The sequence below is a fragment of the Gopherus flavomarginatus genome, chromosome 17 (genome assembly GCF_025201925.1).
Source record: "Gopherus flavomarginatus isolate rGopFla2 chromosome 17, rGopFla2.mat.asm, whole genome shotgun sequence".
Classification (NCBI taxonomy): Eukaryota; Metazoa; Chordata; order Testudines; family Testudinidae; genus Gopherus; species Gopherus flavomarginatus.
Genome location: NC_066633.1, coordinates 4,211,136 through 4,231,665, shown reverse-complemented (window position 1 = coordinate 4,231,665; position 20,530 = coordinate 4,211,136). Strand labels below are relative to the sequence as shown.

Sequence of the window (20,530 nt, the reverse complement as noted above, 5' to 3'; positions counted from 1 at the left end):
CAGAATTTAGACATCTATTTATTCACAAAGAGCTGCAAGAGCCTCAGCAAATGATCGTATTTTAAATACAAATAAATATCACAGTAGCTTTCGAAAGGGAACACAACCGCATGCCTGATTCAAATGTAGCTATTTCTAAATTCATATTAAAAAGAGAATTGACCAGCTTGTTTTAAATAATGAGTCTAAATCCTCTGAGGACTGCAAATGTGAGACCATATCACATAAGTGCAAAAACCTAAAACAAAGACCTAGTTGGCAAAAATTTTTAGCAGACAGCATTGTCATTCATAGGGGGTGTGACACCTAGAAGGAGGCTCACTTTGTTCAGGTACCTGGGTAACAAGTTAGAAATCAAACAATCGCTAAAGACCTACTTCTACACAATGATCCATTTCACGCTTTGAAAACAGTGCATCTCTCATACAAGTGAGAAACTATGGTCTAGATAGATAGTTTAGAGGCTTTAAGGACATTTTATGCAGAACTGTAATTATAAACTGCATTGTAAAATAGGTGAAGTTTTAAGCATACAAACCTTAGTTTGCCATAAAAATGAGAAACATTTGGTCTAGAAACCCAGGCAGTTTAGAGATAATTATCTCTTGTTTGGAAATGTACTGGTTATCAGTCTGAGTAAACCATTCAGGCCTGACTGGCAAGGCAGAAAACTATATTACGGTTATAAGAACTTGCAGGGAGAGATTGGACACCGTGGCAAAATAGAAGTACATCTACCGTACCAGTGCATGAAGCTGTCTCCATCACAACTCCCACTTGTCACGCATATCCAACACTATATTGTGCACATAAAGGAATTAAATGTTTGCAGTTTTATGGATCTTTTCTCAGATCTTTCGGCGTTGCAGAGAATGTTTAGGGAACAGGATGCGCCGTGTGCTGTTTTAAGTGAAATGCCAGTTCAGATAAATTAAATCCTTTCTAAAGCAAAGATAATCCCTACAATACAGTAGCACCACTATGCCACAGATCCCTGTCACTCACATTTTCCTAACAGTCAGAACCAAGCGTCTTTGCTAACCAATCAAAAAAGGAATTAGCCTAGTTTGGGTGGATTTCTGAGGTAGTGTTTCTGACAGATCTCTGGGGCAGCAACATTACAGTGTCACACTGTCACATCTGGTTTATGGAGAATAACTTCTTAGGGGGATTACATTTATGCATGCTAGATATGCGACTGTAAAAACTTTAAACAGCATTTTCACATCATAAAATTTACTGTTTTGCACATGAGATTTCCAGATACATATTTTAAGTGTTGCTATTTTAGAAGCACGGAGTAAAATTCAATTATGTATAATAAATTAATAATTCCAATGCACTGAGACACATACTTGGATTTCTACAACTGTTCTGAAATATTAACATTTAAAATCCTTTTGCTGTCCCATGGTTAGATCTGGCTTTAATTTAACAAATTGAGGTGCAAAACAGATTTGCTGCCTTGTGTAAAAATATTGCATGTATATTTGCTAAAAACACTGAAAAACCCATTTAAAGTTAATTGTATGGAAGATGAAAAGGACTTTTTACGGTAACTAGTGAATGTTTATCAAAACTCAGTGTTTTCCCTCTGCTTAAAAAATATTTAAACCAAGCGGAACACTTTCTATGTTTGAAGGGAAAAAAAAAAGGTACTTTCTTAAATTTAACACTCAGAATTAAAATGGAACATTCCTTTGTTTTGCTTTTCTTTCTGCCAACTGGCTAATGTTTCTGGTCTTACTAATGAAACCAGACTAGCAACATGGATTGTCTAAATGTTAGTCACAAGTTTTGGATGGAACCTTATTTTTTCTGGACAGCATTCAATTCTGTGCATACACTGAGTTATCAGAAAATTTAAAATGTTATAAAACATTGTAGCATATACAGTGAGACTGGGAAGGACAGTGCCAGCTGAGCACAATCTACAAAGTACAAAAGCACTGGAGGATTTCAGAGGTGTATAAAACAGTCTTTCTTGCTACCATTATCCATTCATAATCATCATCTTCTAAATTTCCAGGCAGTTCTGGAGTAAGGAGTAGTCCTTTTTTTATCAGGTGGTTTGAAGTAGGAATGAGCTGGTGGTGCTGGATATTCCGCATCTGGATTCTCTGCCATCATTTTCAGCTTGGCTTCAATGGCTTTTATTTTTGCACTGACACTAGAAAGGAGAAAATAAAGTGGAACAGATAAAGTCTAGTTTGTCTTTTACCAAAGACTGAACAATGTTCTCAAATAATTCAGTATCTCTTGCATTAGAATATTCAGATGTGTCAGGAGTAATTAGAAGGTAGCTAACGTTACCTTCAGAAAGGGGTTAAAAGTGGTAACCAAGAATCTACCAACATAAGGACTGATGTACAATTGCATTTTGAATGCTTTGCATGTTTTTGCTGGTGGGAGATCTAACCTGCACTAGTGCAAACAAAATAAGGATCATCCCCCCCCAGCAAAGAGAAGTTCTCATTTGCTTTGAACCAGGAAAGCATGCCTAAAGTCTTCTCACTACACGCAAGTAATGCTACTTTACAACTGGTCTGAGCACGTTGTGATACCACCCTGGAATCAGCCTCATATAAAGCCACTGGAAGCTGCAGGGAAAAATGCAAGCCAGGCACTTCCTTCAACCTCAGAGTCAATGGAATTTTCCAGTCCCGGGTTCCAGCACAACTGTGCTGCCATTAATATGGAGAGACTGTTTTTCCAGCTTTGTCAGAGCTCCTTGCAAAGGAAGAAACAACTCTTCTGCCCCATCCCAAATTCCCAGAGCCCTCTGTCACCAGCACCCTCCTCGTAGGTAGGGCGAGGACAGCACCCCCTTCTTCAGCTCACATCAATGCAGCTCCTCAATCAGAACACTGGGTGTTTACTACAACTCCTACGTTCAGCCAGTGAAAACAGTCCCAAGCGACGGTGACCACCAGAAAATGGCTAGTACTAGTGCTAATTTCTATAAGGTGCAAATTTTGATAAAGTTCAGCCTAGTTTTCTTTACTTACTGGCAATTCAGTTATACCCAGTCCTAATCCCCATATAATGCTTCATTTATAGAGTGCAGAATAATTATACACATTTATATAAAATATTTAATTCAAGGGTCACAAAGTGCTTTAAAAATTCTAAACCTCACAGCTTCCCTGTGTAATAGGTAAACAGTAGTTTCAATTATATGGTTTCTCTTAGTGGACTATAGAGTGACCTCTTTTCTCACTTCTTTATATGGAGTCTTTCCTCTTGAATCTGCTCTTTTAGATCCAATCTTTTGCAACCATGATTCAGAACTGTTATCTGATGAACAGAGCATAAAGTTATTTGCTAGTTTATTCCTTTGGAGATGTTTAACTTGTAAATCACCAAGGAAACATCTTAAGAGATCAGGCTAAATCAAAATTAAGTAAGGTAGCATCTAGGCGTATAGTTTTCCCATTGGTGTAACAAAGGGAAGTTCAATGGGATTGTCTCTCTTTCCTGACTCTCATCACAAAAAACATGCACAAGTCTAAAAGGACAAGCTCTATACTGAGAAAGAAAGAGAGAGAGGTGGGGAGTTCAAAGATCCATAACAGCCCCTCCCAATACTTTCTGGCACTGAATGTGATGTGCAGTCCTCTACTCCTGCAGGTCTCTCTCACTGCATTTCTCCAAGACCAGGGCTCTATCATAACGAGAAGTGTTCAGTATTTTTCTAATCCACAATTTTTACTTTCATTTTGGAGATGACAGGGAAACTAGAACATGTTTTTCTCATCTAGAATGTTCTTCTAGAGCCATAAGTTAGAGAGGTTGGAACAGTTTCTAGGGCAGCTGAAATTGCAGTATTCAGAATATTGCATGGTGCACACTCTAATCAAACAGTGTTCCTACTGTGGCTACCAGGAACTGATAGAGACAAACAGCTATTACTGAAATACATCTGAAAAATGTGGGCATTGTTAGTCAAGTGCGGTCATGTGACTATGATGCATTACTTTTTTTTAAGTGCACCAGGGGTTTCATGCATCAATAGAGAGAAAAGTTAAGTGTCAAAATTGCTCTGCATCAGATCAGTTATTTTGCAGCCTGACCCACATTCAATAAGATACAGTAGTTATAGTAACTGTTTTAGTTAGGATCCAGAAAACAAAAACAGAAAAACAAAAAACCCCAATTATGGGCCCATTTCTGGGAGTTTTGCCCCTGGTTGACTGATTTGGCCATATTTTAATTATGGAGGTTCCTACCTTAGGTTAGACTGGGTTGGCTCAGTGCTGGAAGACGGTTCAAGACTGATTGGAAGAATTTTTTCATTTTTATTATGATCATATCTCTGCGGGTGAGAAAAGAGACTTTTAGTAATGATATTACTAAGTGAACTTGAATTGAAGACAAAGGCTCAGAAACACCAGGTTTGCCAATGGACACACCTCCAGTCTGGATTAATCTCATTTTATATTCTGCTGGCAAGAGTCTGTACAATTTTTACGAAAAAGCCTTTAGGTTAAGCCACACAGTAAAATGTAATGGTCCTAATGAATGTATTTGTTTTATTTGAAAATGCTTCTGTTTGGTGTTCACATATAGCTAGGATGCTGTATGATTACCATGGGCACTTGATTTTGGATCATTAAGGCTTATCCTACCACCATTTAACATGCTTAGAGTTGCTTCTTATGAGCACGGTGTGTGATGGTGGGGAAATATTCGAAGTGTGGCACATAACAAATAGAACCATTGGCCCAAGGCAGGGGGTCCCAAACTTGGTTTGTGACTTGTTCAGGGTAAGCCCCTGCCAGGCTGCGAGACGCTTCGTTTACCTGAGCGTCTGCAGGTACGGCTGCTCGCAGCTCCCAGTGGCCATGGCTCACTGTTCCCGGCCAATGGGAGCTGTGGGAAGTGGCGTGGACCAGGCCACCACTTCCTGGTGCTCCCATTGGCTGAGAACGGTGAACCGCAGCCCCTGGGAGCTGCGAGCGGCCGTACCTGCGGACACTCAGGTAAACGAAGCGTCTTGCAGCCTGCCAGGGGCTTAGCCTGAACCAATTTTGGGAAGCCCTGGTCCAAGGTAAGCCTACCATAGAGTACTAATAGATATGACCTTTGTAGAAGCACAGCGTAGAACCAGAAGGGAACAGAGAGCACTTGTTTCCTGTACAAATGCAGTCATATGGAATTCCGCTGTGGAAAGGTAATGCATTCAACAACAGTTCAGAACCAGCCCCCTTCAGCAAGAAGGCAATTTGTGAGCCTCTCTTTTCTGACAGCAATGGACCTCCTGAAATATTTTCAGTGTGTTCTGCTTCCGTGTTTCGCTTGGCACAAATTCAGGTTTGTTTTTCTGTAGAACTGCTCAAAACAACAGCATCTAGTAAGGTTTTTTTCTTTTTAAAGCCTTGGCTGTTCATCTTAAAACTATGTAGCATGGTGCTGGTATTGCCTAAAATAAACACTTGTCACAATAGGCAAAAGCCTCCTGCAGTTAAATCTTTCCATTCAGAGAATTGCAAAAGCTGTTGCAAACTGAACTAAGGTATTTTGCACATTATTTGTGATACTCCCACACTGTTTGTGCATTAGGTTTTTCTGCAGAATTCCTCTCCAAGCAAATATTTGCTGTACTGACAAATTCCATTTATGGTCTGACCATTTTTCATATCTTCTGATAGTGGCCAATCCCAGGTGCTTCAGAGGGAATGAACAGAACATGGCAATTATTGAGATCCACCCCTTGTCATCCACTCCCAGCTTCTGGCAGTCAGAGGCTAGGCCATGGTTCTCATCCTGCAGGCCATTGCGGCCCAGTCAGTTCAGAGCCGCGGCCCATGTGACATCCTCAGGACCATAAAGGTAGTATTGGATGTGGTAAATAGGTTGAGAACTACTGGGCTAGAGACACCCAAAGCATGGGGTTACATCCCTGGCCATCTTGGCTAATAACCATTGACGGACCTATCCTTCATGAACTTATCTAATTCATTTTTGAACTCAGTTATACTTTTGGCCTTCACGACATCCCCTAACAAAGAGTTCCACAGGTTGGTTGCGCATTATGTGAAGTACTTCCTTCGGTTTGTTTTAACCAGTATTAATTTAATTGAGTAACCCTTGGTTCTGGTGTTATGTGAAGGGGTAAATAACACTTCTTGATTCACTTTCCCCAGACCACTCATGATTTTAATAGACATCTATCATCCCCCCTTAGTCATCTCTTTTCCAAGCTGAAAAGTCCCAGTCTTTTTAATCTCTCCTCATACCCTTCATCATTTTTGTTGTCCTTTTCTGTACCCTTTCCAATTCTAATACATCTTTTTTTTTGAGACGGAGCAACCAGAACTGCATCCAGTATTCAAGGTGTGGGCGTACCATGGATTTATATAGTGGCATTTACCATCTTCTTGTACAGAGGCGCTGACTTCCCCAATTCCTGGGGGATGCTTGACCTCCATTCTGCCCCAGGCCCTCCCCCAAATTCCCACTTGCTCTCTGCCCTGTTCTACCCTTCCTCCCACCTCTTTCTGCCACTCCTCCCCCTCTACCCAGTGCTTCCTGAATGCTGCTGAACAGCTGATCAGTGGCAGGCAGGAGGTGCTGGGAGCGAGAAGAGCTGATCAGCGGGGCCGCCAGCAGAAGGGCTGGTGGGGGAAGGAGTTGATCCGCAGGGTGGTTGGTGGGTGCTGAGCACCCACTATTTTTTTTCCAGGGGTGCTCCAGCCCTGGAGCATCCACAGAATGGTTCCTAACACGGTTAGCTTATTTGACTGCTGCTGCACATTGAGCAGATGTTTTTAGAGATCAACTATGACTCCAAGATCTCTTTATTGAGTGATCTCGTTCAAGATCGCTTGCTAATTTAGATCCCATCATTCTGTATATATAGTAGGGATTATATTTTCCAATGTGCATTACTTTGCATTTATCAGCACAGATCGATCAAACTTTGCTGCAAAACCAACATGTGTCAAAATGAAAGGTAGAGCTGATTTGTTTTTTTTAATAAGAAATGTGTCGCTTTATAAATCAGAAGTAAAAGAATCTACCACCTGCAGTGCTTTAGGAAGCAGAACAGAAAAACTAGGAAATGCAGAATCAGTAACATGCCCTGTACAAAAAACAGTACTGGGGGAAGAAGTGATCTATATTCTCAGCTTCAGGACATACCACCACCACTAGCTGATCTCTTGAGGGTAAGTTATTACGGAGATTCTAAAACCTTCTTCTGAAGTATCTGGTCAGAACTGTAGGCAGGACGCTGGCTTTGATGGATCACTGGTGTATTCCTGAGTGCCAGTTCCCATGTTCCTAAATTTGACTGGAATTATATCAATATAATTGCTAAAAATCTGATCCTTAATATTTAGCATGTACAACTGATTATGACAAAAGACAAGTAGTCTGCAGAGAACATTCAGTACACAATTTCTAAAGGGTCAAAATATTTAAGGAATAAGATGGGCAGCAACATTTGTATAGCAGGTTATGAACAAAGTAAAAGCTGAAAATCAGATCACACAAGAAGCTTACACAAGTTCTGAATGCTGAAGTGAAACGTTAGAGTACAGAGAAGGACAATTATGCAACTCTCCCTGTTTTTGATCTAGCACAGAGAGAAGATTTTTGTTTCAAATTATGCATCCTCATAAGACTGTTGAGGTCTGCAGTCAAAAGCTTACCTTTACTTGTGCATGTGCCCATCGCACCACCAGCTTCTTGGAGAGGGCCAGCTTACCATTGAGACACTGGATTGCTTGTTCTGCTTCCTGCACCGGAAGACAGTTCAGAAAAGTAAGTTGGTTTGTTTATTATCAAAATCTGTCCAAGGACTCTTTCTTCCATGTACAAGACTGATTTACAGAGATGGCTGACTAACACCATAAAAACAATCTATGCTACTGTTCAGTTAGTGTTTCTGGGAATCCCAAACACTCATGCAAGCTATAATGCCCTCATAAACCATTTCAGAGATTACTCACAAAGAAAATTTCTTTATTCAAATCAAAATAAAAGCATCACAGAAACGTCCAATGAACCAGATGTAAGGAACATTGGAACAGTGTTTCAAGGAGGTTTAAAATTGCTCTGTTTCCTATGGGAAACACCTGCAATTCACTATTTGTATTTCTCTCAGTATTGCTCGCCTAAACTATTGACTTTACACCTGGACTCTGTTCAATAACCAGTATTAGAAAGATCTGAGAATGAGACAAAGAGATAGAATATGAAGGTCAGCCACAGACCACACAATACAATCACAGATTTCCTGAATCCTTAATATTAACTGGCTGATCCAGACCAGGCCCTACTGGATCCTGCTATTTCTTCCTATTCAGCTTATTTGTCTGTAGCTGCCTCTGAAAAATGAGCTTCAAAAGGTTCAATTAAAGTAGGGGGGAAGACGATAGTCACTAGTATGTTGTTTACTTTAACTTTGAGTTAATTTCTTGCTCATTACTTTAAAAAGCATGAAAGTTAGAATTACAACAGCATCTTTCACTCATTCTGCTTCCCCAAAGTGCTTCTATGCAGTGATCCCGCTACTGTTAGCAACCTTCATTGCAGCATTATTTTCCTCAGTTCCTCCCTTGCATGCATCAGTGCTCCAATGTCACTTCCTGAGCCACAAGGGAGTGATATTGAGCTGTATGTTGTGGCTTTACCCCACCTCCTTATTGGCGATACAGCAACAAAGGAAGAAGGTTGCACCAACAAACACACTTTACTTGTGCACCTCCTCACAGCTACACCCAACGTTTGTGACTATGATACTACAGGTAACCCAAATTTCAACCCATGCTTTATAATGTAAGATAAACAGCACAGGGATCAGAAGGGAGTATTTCTTCCCCCACTCCCAACAGATGCACAGCATTACACAGGTGGAGAATTGTACGAGGGCAGGGTTTGGGTCTTCCTGAAGCATCAGGGGCTGGAAGAGTAAAATATAGGGAGGAAACAGCAGCAGTAGTCCTAGGTTTAGTATGCTACACAATCTGAAACTAAGAATTTATATGGGTTCTCAACAAGCGCCTTAGTATCCTATTAGACGGCCATCCAGTAAATCTAATGGCTTGCCCCCCATTAGTGTCAGTGTCAAAAATCTTTAACAAAACTGCCCCAGGGAGGCGGTGGGGGAATCATCACTGTTACTTCTAGGGACTGCACCATATGGGTGGGGTGGGTATGCAGAGGAGTTTATGTATCGCAAGGCACTTGGGCACCTCCTTTTTCCCTTCATTATTGTCTTCCATCTCATCTTTCAGTCGATGTAGTTAATTTAGGCAGTAAAGGTAATCAGCCAGTCACAAGGATCAAATGTTAAGAGAAAAAAGGCCACATACCTGCTTGGTTTCAAAATTCACAAAACAGTATCCTCTGGGCTGCCCCTCCAATGCACCTGACTTATGGAACAGAAAGTCAAATTGCTTTACTTTGCCAAATTTCTGAAGGAGTTTGAGGAGATGGTATCTGAAAAGAACACACACAACACAGACATTTATAGGCAACCTTGCACAGGAGGTTACAACAAGGAAATTTAAAAAGCGTGAAGAAGTCACCACATATAATTCAGTGATTTAAATCCTGTCTCGTGTGTTCTCTTAAGAGTATGCACCCATTCCATATATTTGCCAACCAGTCCAGTATACAACATCCCTCTGATATTCACATCTCAGAAGCACCCAATGTCATTGGTGGCTGTTTTGTCAACTCACGGCACAAAAGCCTTAGAACTTAATCCACCCACAGGAGTGCCATCTGAAGGATTTGCAACCTGGACTAAGATGTGAGTCAGTCACATTTGCATGACACTAAAATGAGAGAATCAGCAACATACTGGAGGACAAAACTCCATAAAGTGACTGAGAAGTGACAGAAGACCAGATAGAAGGTGGTCAAATTTCGCTTTTATGTCAGCCCAGTGAGACCTAGTGATATGTTTCTGGTTGAGGCATATAATCATTGACATGCGCTAAGCGTTTAATTTCAGCTATGGACATGAAGGTTACAGGCACGTTGAATTAACATTATCTTGTACTATTGTGTGTTTTGTTAGGCAAAGTATAAAAACCAGCCACACAACTGCACATACAGCTAAGATTTTGCACTTGATTTGTCTGCTTTGCAGGCTAGTGCACTAGACACAAAATAAGGACTAATATTGTTGGTTGAGTTAAAGCTGTTTCTACAAGTTCTCTGAACTTATGTTGTTTCCTTCCACCACAGTCTCTGGATGATGGCAGCTGATTTGAGAAGAAAATAACTGGACCACACTTCACCTGGCTAGACTTCTTCCTCCATAATAGGAAATATTACCTAAGAGTTATAGCAGGGAACTGAATCAGGTCTCTTGGGAGCCAATGACAGGTCTAACAGTGACTTGCTGTACAGGATTAACAAGTCACCTGACCTCTCTGTGCCTATTTCCCACTATGTTAAATGAGAAGATTAGTTGTCTCTCTACCTCACACTTAATGTTTGCAAAACACTTTGAGATTCTTGAATGTAAGTAAAAAAAATAAAATAAAAACCAGCATATGCACAAACTCAAATTCAGTGGTTGACCCATAACTGCCAGTGTGTCAAGGACCTTCAGCAAGACACATGAATCTCAAGAGCACACAGACATTTCCCCTAACTATAGTCCATTTCAAACATCTTTTCAGACTACAGGTAAGAAAGTTCCAGGAATTTGAGTAAGCTTCCAGGACTGGCCAAAGTGGACATGCAGGATGTGTGGTGTTAGAGCAGGGGTTCTCAAACTGAGGTTGTGACCCCCTGGGGGTCACAAAGTTATTACCTGGGGGGTTGCAAGCGGTCAGCCTCCACCCCCAAGCCCCACTTTGCCTCCAGCATTTATAATAGTGTTAAATACAAAAAAAATGTGTTTTTAATTTATAAGGGGGTGTCGCACTTCTAGGTATGCTGTGTGAAAGGGGTCACCAGTACAAAAGTTTGACAAACACTGTTAGAGGCTGAAGGTGCAGCAAATCTTCAGGCCAGTGGTGGATGTGGAAGTTGTTTCAGACTGGATTAAGCAGATTTTAATTGATTGCACAGATGAAATACTGATGTGGTATTTCCTACACTATGTTCTTCCAAAAGACCTGTACACATTCAATCACTGCTTAGGGGAATATGAACAAAGTAGACATCAGAAAATATACTGAAAATGTCTAAGCAAAATTGGAGGAATTAACAAGATGCTGGCAAACCTCACCACTCCCTCCCTTCCTGTTGCATCCAAGGCTATCCAACCAACAAATCCAGACACATTTTAACATCTATTTCTAGGATGTGGACTCCTGAAGTGCTAAATTCCTCAAGATATGGAGACCATTCCTTGTTGAGTCCTCCAGACCCAGGAAACATTTTGAAATTCCAGGGCCTTTTGAAAGCCATTTTCAGGTAATTAAGTAATGTTTTATTAGCTATTTTTAGGAGTATGAAAATAGAGCCCTGACCAAACTGTTCTTTCCCCAAATATTGTTTCAAAGTAGAAGGAAACAATGTTTCTGAGCATATTTTGTTCAGAAACAAAAACACCCCTAACTTATATAGTTACCTTGCCAAAGGGAACAGAGTTTGTTTTTCTTGTGAGAATCCACACATCCAAATAGTGACTATTTATTTTTACTTTCTTGGCAGCAGAATGGTAGTTTGTAACTGTCCTAAAAATACAATAATCTGGAAGATATCTCCAGCAGATTATATTTAGGTCACATTTGACACAAACACCCTTTATCATCAAGCCACAATTAGCCAAATTTCTACAAATGCTGGCTAAATCTATTCTGGATGAACTAACCAGAATTGCAGTCTTGTATGAGTAAAAAATGGCAGGCTCTGTAGATGCCTCTTAGCTATTGATACTTCTAGATAATTAATAATAATCAAAAGCTTAACCAATGGGGTTTACAAGTAAAATGAAATTTAGAAGTGAAGGAAGACCTGCCAAGGAAGTATGGAGTCTGAAAAAAAAGTGCTCTGTTGTACAAACTCTATGCCTGAAAACTTTCTTAGACCAACCACTTGGGCTACAAGGAGCTTTGAGCTAGTCACACAGATGTGGCCCCTCAGATTGCTCCAGCCAACCTCAATTTCCACTTCCTGTCATCTGATGTAAATGTGAGACAAACCAGCAGCTCTCCCATTTCCTTTTCCTTTGGCCTTCCTCCTGGCACCCTGAGCGCTATTCAAACACACTCAAGGCTTCCTCTGAACAATGCTATCCCAAGGATACTGAAAAGGTACCGGGCCACATGCTAAATCTATTATTACTGGGAATTTTCCCCCATAGGGAGCCAGTAAATGTCTGTAACAACAACTTATGTACACATTGTTTTCTAGGTAAAACTCATCAGGTTGGAATCTTAGACAAGTAGCTGCACAGTGGAGGAAGGAGAAAAACATACTCTAGAAGCTTACAAATAGAGCCATTTGATGGCCACTGAGAAAATGGAAGTCATACATGTGTAAGTGTGTAACAAAGAGTAACACTGTAAATACAGTATTTTCCTTTCCAAAATATTCTTCAAGTAATAACCTCAGAATGCTTTGCAGACAATAAGCCTCAACTGCTGTGAGGAAGGCAACTGTTACACCCATTTTACAGATGAGTAAACTAAAGCACAGCAAGGTTAAGTATCACATCACAGCAGGTTAGTGGTAGAGAGCAGAATCCAGATGTCTGAACACCCAGGACTTCACTCTAACTCCTAGAATAAAAGTTCCCAAACTGTGGTCTGTTAACAATGGGTGGTCTCCAGAGGACTTGCTGATAGTCACAGACAGATGTCTGGTCACGTGACACGGTGGAGAGGAAAAAAAAAAGGATTTTTTAAAAAAATAAGGTTTGTTTTAAATTAAATACATTTTTCTTTTAAAAATAAACTAATTTAACATTAATGTTGAAGTTATGACAGGCTGTATTAAAGGCCTACATTTACTATAATCAATTAAAATCATTTAAAAAAAATAATGTTCCAGCAGTACATTTGTTGCCAAAGTTTAAAGAACGTCAAATCACTGAACTGCTGGAAGTCACTGGCTAAGCACCTACAACCAGAGTTTGTTGAAGTGCTAAACTTGCTTTTGACAGCAGTATACTCTTCTGCAGGTGCAGAATATTTGTTTAATTTCAGTTTATTTTACTAGTTCACTTCAGTGACTAGGCCATTTAAAAGTTGAGAAACTGATCGTGAGCTGAAAAAGCAGGAAAGCTGGTTTTCGTCTTCCATTCTATGAACAAAAATGAGGTGAGAGGATGAGAGCTACTAGTTCTAACATCTAGACTTGGTGACTAGAAACAATCAGTTCAGTTCATTAATTACAGATACTTCCTTTGCTTAATAAATCCGTGAGTTTTTAAAACAAAACATGTCTTGATGAATTTTTTCTTATGTATGCATCAAAACTGAGATAGTTTTAACTAAAAAATATTTTAAAATGCTCTTTTTGTTCATTTGAACTGAATTCCAATTTTCGTCCAAATATAGCTTGATACAAATTATAAGTAAACAAATCATACTCTAGTAAATAAAAAATATGTCATTCTCCATTTTTTAACAAAAGTTGTGGAGAATTCAGAATCTGAATAAATGCATGTGAAAATATATAATTGCTTAAATAAATGAGGATAGTTATAGTGTATCCTCCTGGTTAGCAAACAGAATAATCAAATTTGGCATAAAGACTACATTTAACTGCAAGTCAACATGATTTAATGGTTACCAACCAGTGAGAATCAACCTCTCTTTAGGAACACTCAACCCACTCTACCACATGATGCAGGTTTACCCTCTTTCCAGCTGCTACGCTGCATTGGACACTTTCCTAATACTATTTTTCCATGTAAACAATTACTGTAGTTGCCACTGAGATATTATGAAGGAGAGGAGGAGAGGTTGTGCAAGCATGACTGGGAGAGGATATGTCCATGGGAATCTCACAATTAAGATGCAGTACAGACTATGAAAAAAAGAGAAATTCTGTGTGAGTCTCCCGATAGAATTATGGCCATGGTATCTGCCATGCAATTCATTTTTGCATGGGTAATAGTCTCCTGATCACCACATACTGGTGATTAGTAATCTGTGGGAAGCAACACTCCCTATGCTTAATTTACAACTTTTTAATATTCATAATTCTACTGAGATTTGTGCTCAAACGTGCACATTTTCTACTGTCTTTACAGCACCCAATTTGTGGCTATGGGTTGCTCTTTAAAGGGCTTCATGACTGTACGAACTCAGTGTTGGGACCTCCATTTAAATAAATAAATTTAAACCCAGTTCTTGAAGGAATAACACCAGCTATTGGCATCAAGATGGTTTTACTCAATTATAAAAAGATGCAACATACAAATTCCAGTGGGCAATTCCAAGAAAAAATAGGGATCGGCTGCAAACAAGGACTGACATTTAGTTTTGACATGTACTTGTCCTCCTGACTGGTAAGCACAACTAGAATCCTATGAAGGGCAAGTAAAAGCACAAGTCAGACTCTGAAGTGATCAAGAAAAGGCAGGAGACAAGAGATCTTTTCTTATATTTAAAATTTTACAGAAGTAACTTGAAAGATTCAGCTTCTTTACTCAGCACTGATAGTTCAAAGTGAAAAGGGTGCTGCAGAGAAGTAAACACAGTTTGTTTAAGCCCTGTAACTGTAAATGACTTTGTCTTCTGCTGAAATGATTTTTAACTGTACAGTATTACTCAGCAAAAGACTAGCAATCCCTGTGTTTCCTACTGCAACAGTACCCTGGGTTACAGGAGGAACTACAGTACTTTTCTTCTTTCACCGTTAGTAAAAATAGAATACTCCCACAAAACTGTGACTCAGACCTTTGTTATGCTAACACTAGAATATCCATAGGTCTTAAACCAGAATTACAAAAAACTTTAAAAAAATACAATTCATTTAAAAACAGATACTGCCAATAATGTGCAATTTTTTTTAGTGACTATTTTAGTGCTGAGAAAAAAACCCTCAGCACAGGTACAGAAAGAGAAGCAGCTGTGCAAGAATCACCCACAACTACTCACCAATATGTTTCAATTCTGTTACAGGAGGACTGCCTCCGAGGGTGAAAGTGGAATTCAGCCCTCTGCCTCAGCTGAGACTACCAACAAGTGGACCAATTAATGCAAAAGTAACAGTGCTTTTTTTTTTTTAAATGAACATCTGATCACCAGAAGGAAGTGGTCTGAGACACACCAAACTAATTTCACACAGGTCACCTAAGAGCTGCCAGATGTAACAATGTTCAGCCATTATTGATCTGGGCTGGATCTGAAGCGATGATCTACAGTAAGAGGCTCTAACAAAAGGTCTTAAAACAAGATGTAAGAACATCGCAGGAAGGGATGCCAGAGGAAGTTATACAGCCAATCTATTTAACAAGCATATTATACTCCTTCCCTCACACTGACCCTGCATCCTGAATCCCCAAGGACTTCACAAGCAAATATTTCCAAGGGGCCGCATATCTAATCATGTCATCTTGTGCAATTATTGAATGCAGACAAACCAAAGACATACAAATGTGGGGCAAAAAATGGTAAATAATGCAAAAGAGGTGGCAGTAGCCCAGAGCTGAACTACTGAAGAGGACATTACATTAATGATGGACTCCACTTAGAGACAAGATTAGAACACTGCTCCCTTAAAAGGAACTGCACTTAGAACAAAAACGTAGCACTTGCAAAAACATAAGGAGCAGAACAAAAATTGGTTCCATGACTGAGACACACAAAATAGTCTAGGGAAAAAAACCCTATTTTCCTGAAGTGTGTAAACCCTTGATTGTTCTATAAAAACTCCTAAGATGTTTAGTGTACCAGGCAACTAGCATCTAATATTTTTACAGCAATCCACCTACCTCCCTGAGATTTTAACTGTACACTTCAAATGCTCAAATTTGTTACCACAACATTTAATTTGCATTTAATCATTCCAAGGCCAGAGAAATGTGATGCTTACACATTTATTATAGACAGAAAATCTTAAGAGATTAGCGTCATGTTATATTCTGTATAGCAGCTGTTCAGTTACTACGTTAGTTAATTCCCTGTTCAGTCCACATCTAACTGCTGACAAGGACAAGAGAGCAAAATAACCACATGGATCTTCCTGCAAAGTGTCCCAACAAGCCTAAAGTTCCTGAACACATTTTTAGAAAAATAAAAGGATTCTTTTCATCTCCAGATTTCCCGTCTTGAAGTGGCTCTGGGAAACTTCACATCAAATGCACTAGCAGTGTAGCTACATGAACTCTCTCACAGCACAACTGGGCAGCAGGAGCTGTACTCTATATCTGCTGTCAATCTCTGGAGTCCTTTCTTACTATTTCACACCTCTCTCTAGGAGGTACTGAATCATGGTGGTACCCAAGTACTATCCTGGCACCCAGTGTGACCCAAATGAAAACAAGTCAGCAATTCAGGCTAAGCACATTGTTGCTCTAACTAAATGGTTTTCAATCTGGGGTCTGCAGACCATGACTATGATTTCCAAAGGGGGGACACATCTTCACTTGAAACTTTTTAGGGGTCCGCAAATAAAAAAGGTTGAAAACCATTGCTTTAACTCATTAATATTATCTTCTAGATCACTTATGTTATCAAATCATAAAACAGAGAAGGGGGCTATTACACTATTTAAGATACCATCTTGATGGGATGTCAAATGTCAACTCTTTAGCATCCTCCTCTCTCATAAAAGGGCCAGGATGACTCATCCACTGTACATTTGTAAATCTTCAATGTTGTTTTCAGACATCACAGTTACTTATTTCAATGTCACTTGGGACTAATTTTAACACTTCAGTATACAGTGGACAGTGCTGGGTAAAAACAATTGGGAGTCAGATCGATACCCGGCAGCCCTTTCACTGGATGGTCTGTCTCTGATTTGCATTAGTCACTAGATACTACCCAGCACTCTTGGTTTACCGCATCCCAAGGGAAGCAAAATGAGCACTTGTTTGGAGGCAATTAAATTAGGACTGGGCAAAGCATAAAAAACTGCCAAACTCTGATGGCAAGAAAAGTCTGACTTCATACGTTAGGTGCTTTAGAGCTGTTTTTTAAAGTATCCTTAAGCAGGTCTGCAGCAGCTGGAAACTTCTAATCTAACTTTTACCAGTATGGTGGGAATAGAGGAAAGAATCAAGAGTCAGGAACCAGGCAATGTTTTAAGCACAGTATATTAACCTCTTTATCCCCAAACTCTTTGCCAAGGTACCACACAAGGCTCTTAAGGATTAACAGCTCCTAACTATTCCAGATATCTCCAGAAATCATTAATCTGCCATACATTATTGAATGGTGCTGATTTTAATGGATAGCAGAGGCACAGGTGCTGTGGAGGAGCAGCAGTCAGGGCCGAGAACTCCAAAAGTCAACACATAAAGACTTGAAATGCCCCCAGCATCAGTTATCAGCGCTGTGATTTGTGGAAGTTAAAGCAGCTCAGACTTACTCCGTTATCTTCGGATCCAAGTTCCCAATCCACAGCCGATGGCCCTCCTGCAGAGAGCCCTCGGAGAGGATGGACGCATTCTCCAAAGGCAGGGTTTTGATTTCCGCCGCCATCAATCTCTGCACATGAGAAATGAGATACTGAGAGACAGCGGGGGGGGGGGGGCAGAGCCGCCGCTTCCCTCCCACCTCCCCCTGGGCCAGGGGAGGGGTGTCAGTGACACAGGACACGTGGCGGGGCTGTTTATTGAAGGGGTGGTGCAGAAACCGGGGGGGCCCTGGGCAGGGGACAGTGACAACCCCAGGACCAGAGACAGACCCGGACTCGTACAGGGACGCGGGGGGAGGGCACAGAGGGTCCGGAGGCCGGGGGGGGGGCAGGCGGGACGAGGCCGGGGGCCGTTGCCATGGCCAGGCCGGGGGTGACACGGGCAGGAGTGGGCCGGGCTGGGGTCACAGGGAGGGGCGGGGCTGAGGAGAGGCCGGGCCGGGGTCACAGGGGAGGGGCTGAGAGGCGGGGCCGGGCCGGGCCGCACCGCACTCACCATGGGTCCGGCACTCCGGACCGGCGCAGCCAGTGGCGGCGGCCTCCACCCCCCTAGGCCCCGCCCCCTCCCCTACTGTGGTGACACGCCACGCAAACGTCTGACGCAAGGACGTGTCGCAGGTGGGTGACGTTGACGCAGCGTGCGGGGCGCCCCTTCGCGGGCTGAGCGGCGAGTGGGAGCGCGGGGCCCAACTACGGGAACCGGGAGACCGAGCGACGGCAACCAGAGCAGGGGGCGGGGCTTAAGGTCCGGGGCGGGGCTGAGCGAGCTTGGGGGCGGGACTGTGTTGGCAGCTTGAGAGCAGGGCACCTGGGGGCGGGGCTCGGGAGCGGTGGGTGGAGCTCTGGGACAGAGCTCCGGAGTAGGGGGCGGGGCTTGCATCACGGGGCAGAGCTCCGGTAGGAGGGGGCGGGGCTTGGGGGCAGGGGAGGAGCTCCTGAGGCCAGGTGCCCTCTTGGTCTGTTTCTGACGTAGGGCTTCACAAGGGGTGTGTAAGGGCCATGGAGGGGGGGAGTCTGTTGTGCTTGAGGTGCCTAGGGTGATGGCTGTAAAACCCAGCCCCTGGCAGCCTGGGGCTGGTAACGATCCCATGGCATCGATATCACTGTGAACTCCTCCCCAGAGCCCAAAGCAGGACACTATCTTCTGCCTCCCTAATTTCCTACGGCTGTTTTTACCTGGGTGTGGTATTCCTCACTTCCTGTCCCAAACTGCAGGGCAGCACTGCTGTGTGGTTACTAACCTGCCACCACATCCTACGCTGTCTTTCCGTCTTCAGTGTTGCCAGTTCTCACAATTGTTCGGTCTTGCAATAGGTGTTATTTTTACATAAGTCTCAGCTGCTGGATTCATGTGAATACAGGAGAATCCCAGCTGTCACTTAATTTTTTGTAAAATGTTTGTGGCCCTCCTGGTTGCAGACAAATGCTTGAAAATGTGTCCTGTCTGTACCCTAGAGGTTCAAAAGCAAGGCAGCAAATAAGAACCCCCCCACATTTATTATTTATTAAAAAAAATTAAGTTAATCTCATAATATTCAAATGCATGGAGTTGGCAGTAGTGTATTATTATTCACTTGTTTTGTGGCAGCATTTCGGAAGCTCAGACAAACGATCCCTGTTGTATTGTGTGCTCTAAAGACAAGACAATAAGTAACAGAGAAAACAGTCCCACTCCCAGAATACTTAGAATCCAAATGTCACAAAGGATGCAGAAGTTGGACAAAACAAAAGAAACATAAAAACAGCCATAGTGGGTCAGACCAATGGTCCAGGTAGCCCAGTAGCCTGCCTCTGACAGTGGCCAATGCCAGAGCTTCAGGGAGAGTATAGAGAACAGGGCAATTATAGAGTGATCCACTCTGTTTCCAGCAGTCAGAGGTTTAGTGTTGCCCTGAGCATGGCTTTGCATCACTGACCAGCGTGGGTAATAGCCATTGATGGACCTACCCTCCATGCATCTGACGAAGTGGGTATTCACCCACGAAAGCTCATGCTCCAAAACGTCTGTTAGTCTATAAGGTGCCACAGGATTCTTTGCTGCTTTTACAGATCCAGACTAACACGGCTACCCCTCTGATACTTGACACTACCCTCCATGATTTATCTAATTGTTTTTTAACCCCAGTTATACATTTGGCTTTCACAACATCCCCTGGCAATGAGTTCCACAAGTTGGCTGTGTGTTATGTGAAGTAGTACTTCCTTTTGTTTGTTTTAAACCTGCCTAATATAAGGGGTGTGGGTGAGTGGGAGGATGAGGTATCAAAAGCAGTTTAATGCTTGCCATTTGTCTTAAGCAGTGCCAGATGGTCATGATTTGTACACTTTACAGCAGAGGTAAGGTTTAATTAAGGATTTTTAACAGGCTAAGGAGGCAGCTTATAAGGCCTACATTACCTGAGTATCTGAGCATCTCAGAGATGGCTGCATTTCAGTGGTGGGTGAAATGATTCCTGTGTGTAGCAATAGGGGTGAATAAGATACCACTGACTGTCATGTTGAACAATACTGTTTCTTTGCTCCACCATCTGTCTACATCCACCTGTTGTCTGGTCTTATATTTAGATAGTAAACTCTTCGGGGCAGGGTCTTGTTCTGTTTAGATAGTGCCTAGCACAATAGGGTCCTGGCCTAAGTGCTACTGCCATACAAATAATAAATAGTCATTATTTTAAAAACAGGAAGGAGACTGAGGGATTCTAGTCTCAAATTTTGTGCCCCTGAATTTTGTGTTTAAATCTGTATTCAACTGACATATAAATAGAGCATCTTGTCAAAAATGTGATTTCATACATGTGTTTAGTGTTTCCTTCTTAACGCAGCCTCCACACCTCCTTGGCAGATGTCAATATTAATGCTATCCGAGTATATTGGATCCAGTCATCCTGCCATTGAAATCAGCAGCAAAACCGACTTGATTTATTAGGACCAGAAGCAGGCCTGTTGTCCTCTGATCTTTATTGTGGACTGACAGTTTGATACTAAACTTGAAACCATTTTTACATGATGATGATTGTAGAAG

General features: G+C 41.7%; 2 protein-coding genes across 3 annotated transcripts in view; one reads left to right on the top strand and one right to left on the bottom strand.

Annotated features, from left to right (window-relative positions):
- Nucleotides 1-18,075, bottom strand: RBM18 (RNA binding motif protein 18). The gene is made up of 6 exons (XM_050926853.1): nt 18,005-18,075; nt 17,461-17,579; nt 9,321-9,447; nt 7,656-7,742; nt 4,230-4,315; nt 1-2,170 (listed from the first exon to the last, which is right to left on the bottom strand). Exons 1-6 carry the CDS (start codon nt 18,005-18,007, stop codon nt 2,011-2,013), a joined length of 582 nt encoding a protein of 193 aa, XP_050782810.1. The 5' UTR covers nt 18,008-18,075; the 3' UTR covers nt 1-2,010.
- The window catches only part of MRRF (mitochondrial ribosome recycling factor), a 20,247-nt gene continuing 17,757 nt past the window's right edge, over nt 18,041-20,530 (top strand). Inside the window, exon 1 of one of the 2 annotated variants that reach the window (XM_050926850.1) lies at nt 18,041-18,126. The gene's annotated coding sequence lies outside the window, so the exon portion shown is untranslated. The other variant, XM_050926849.1, reaches the window with a different exon arrangement.

Bases quoted from the DNA above. Each gene is read 5' to 3' on its own strand.
- RBM18 (XM_050926853.1), bottom strand. The intron at 7,743-9,320 runs GTATGTGGCCTT...CTTCCGGTGCAG, and splicing joins TGAATTTTGAAACCAAGCAG to GAAGCAGAACAAGCAATCCA. The intron at 2,171-4,229 runs GTAGGAACCTCC...TCTCCTTTCTAG, and splicing joins CCAACCCAGTCTAACCTAAG to TGTCAGTGCAAAAATAAAAG.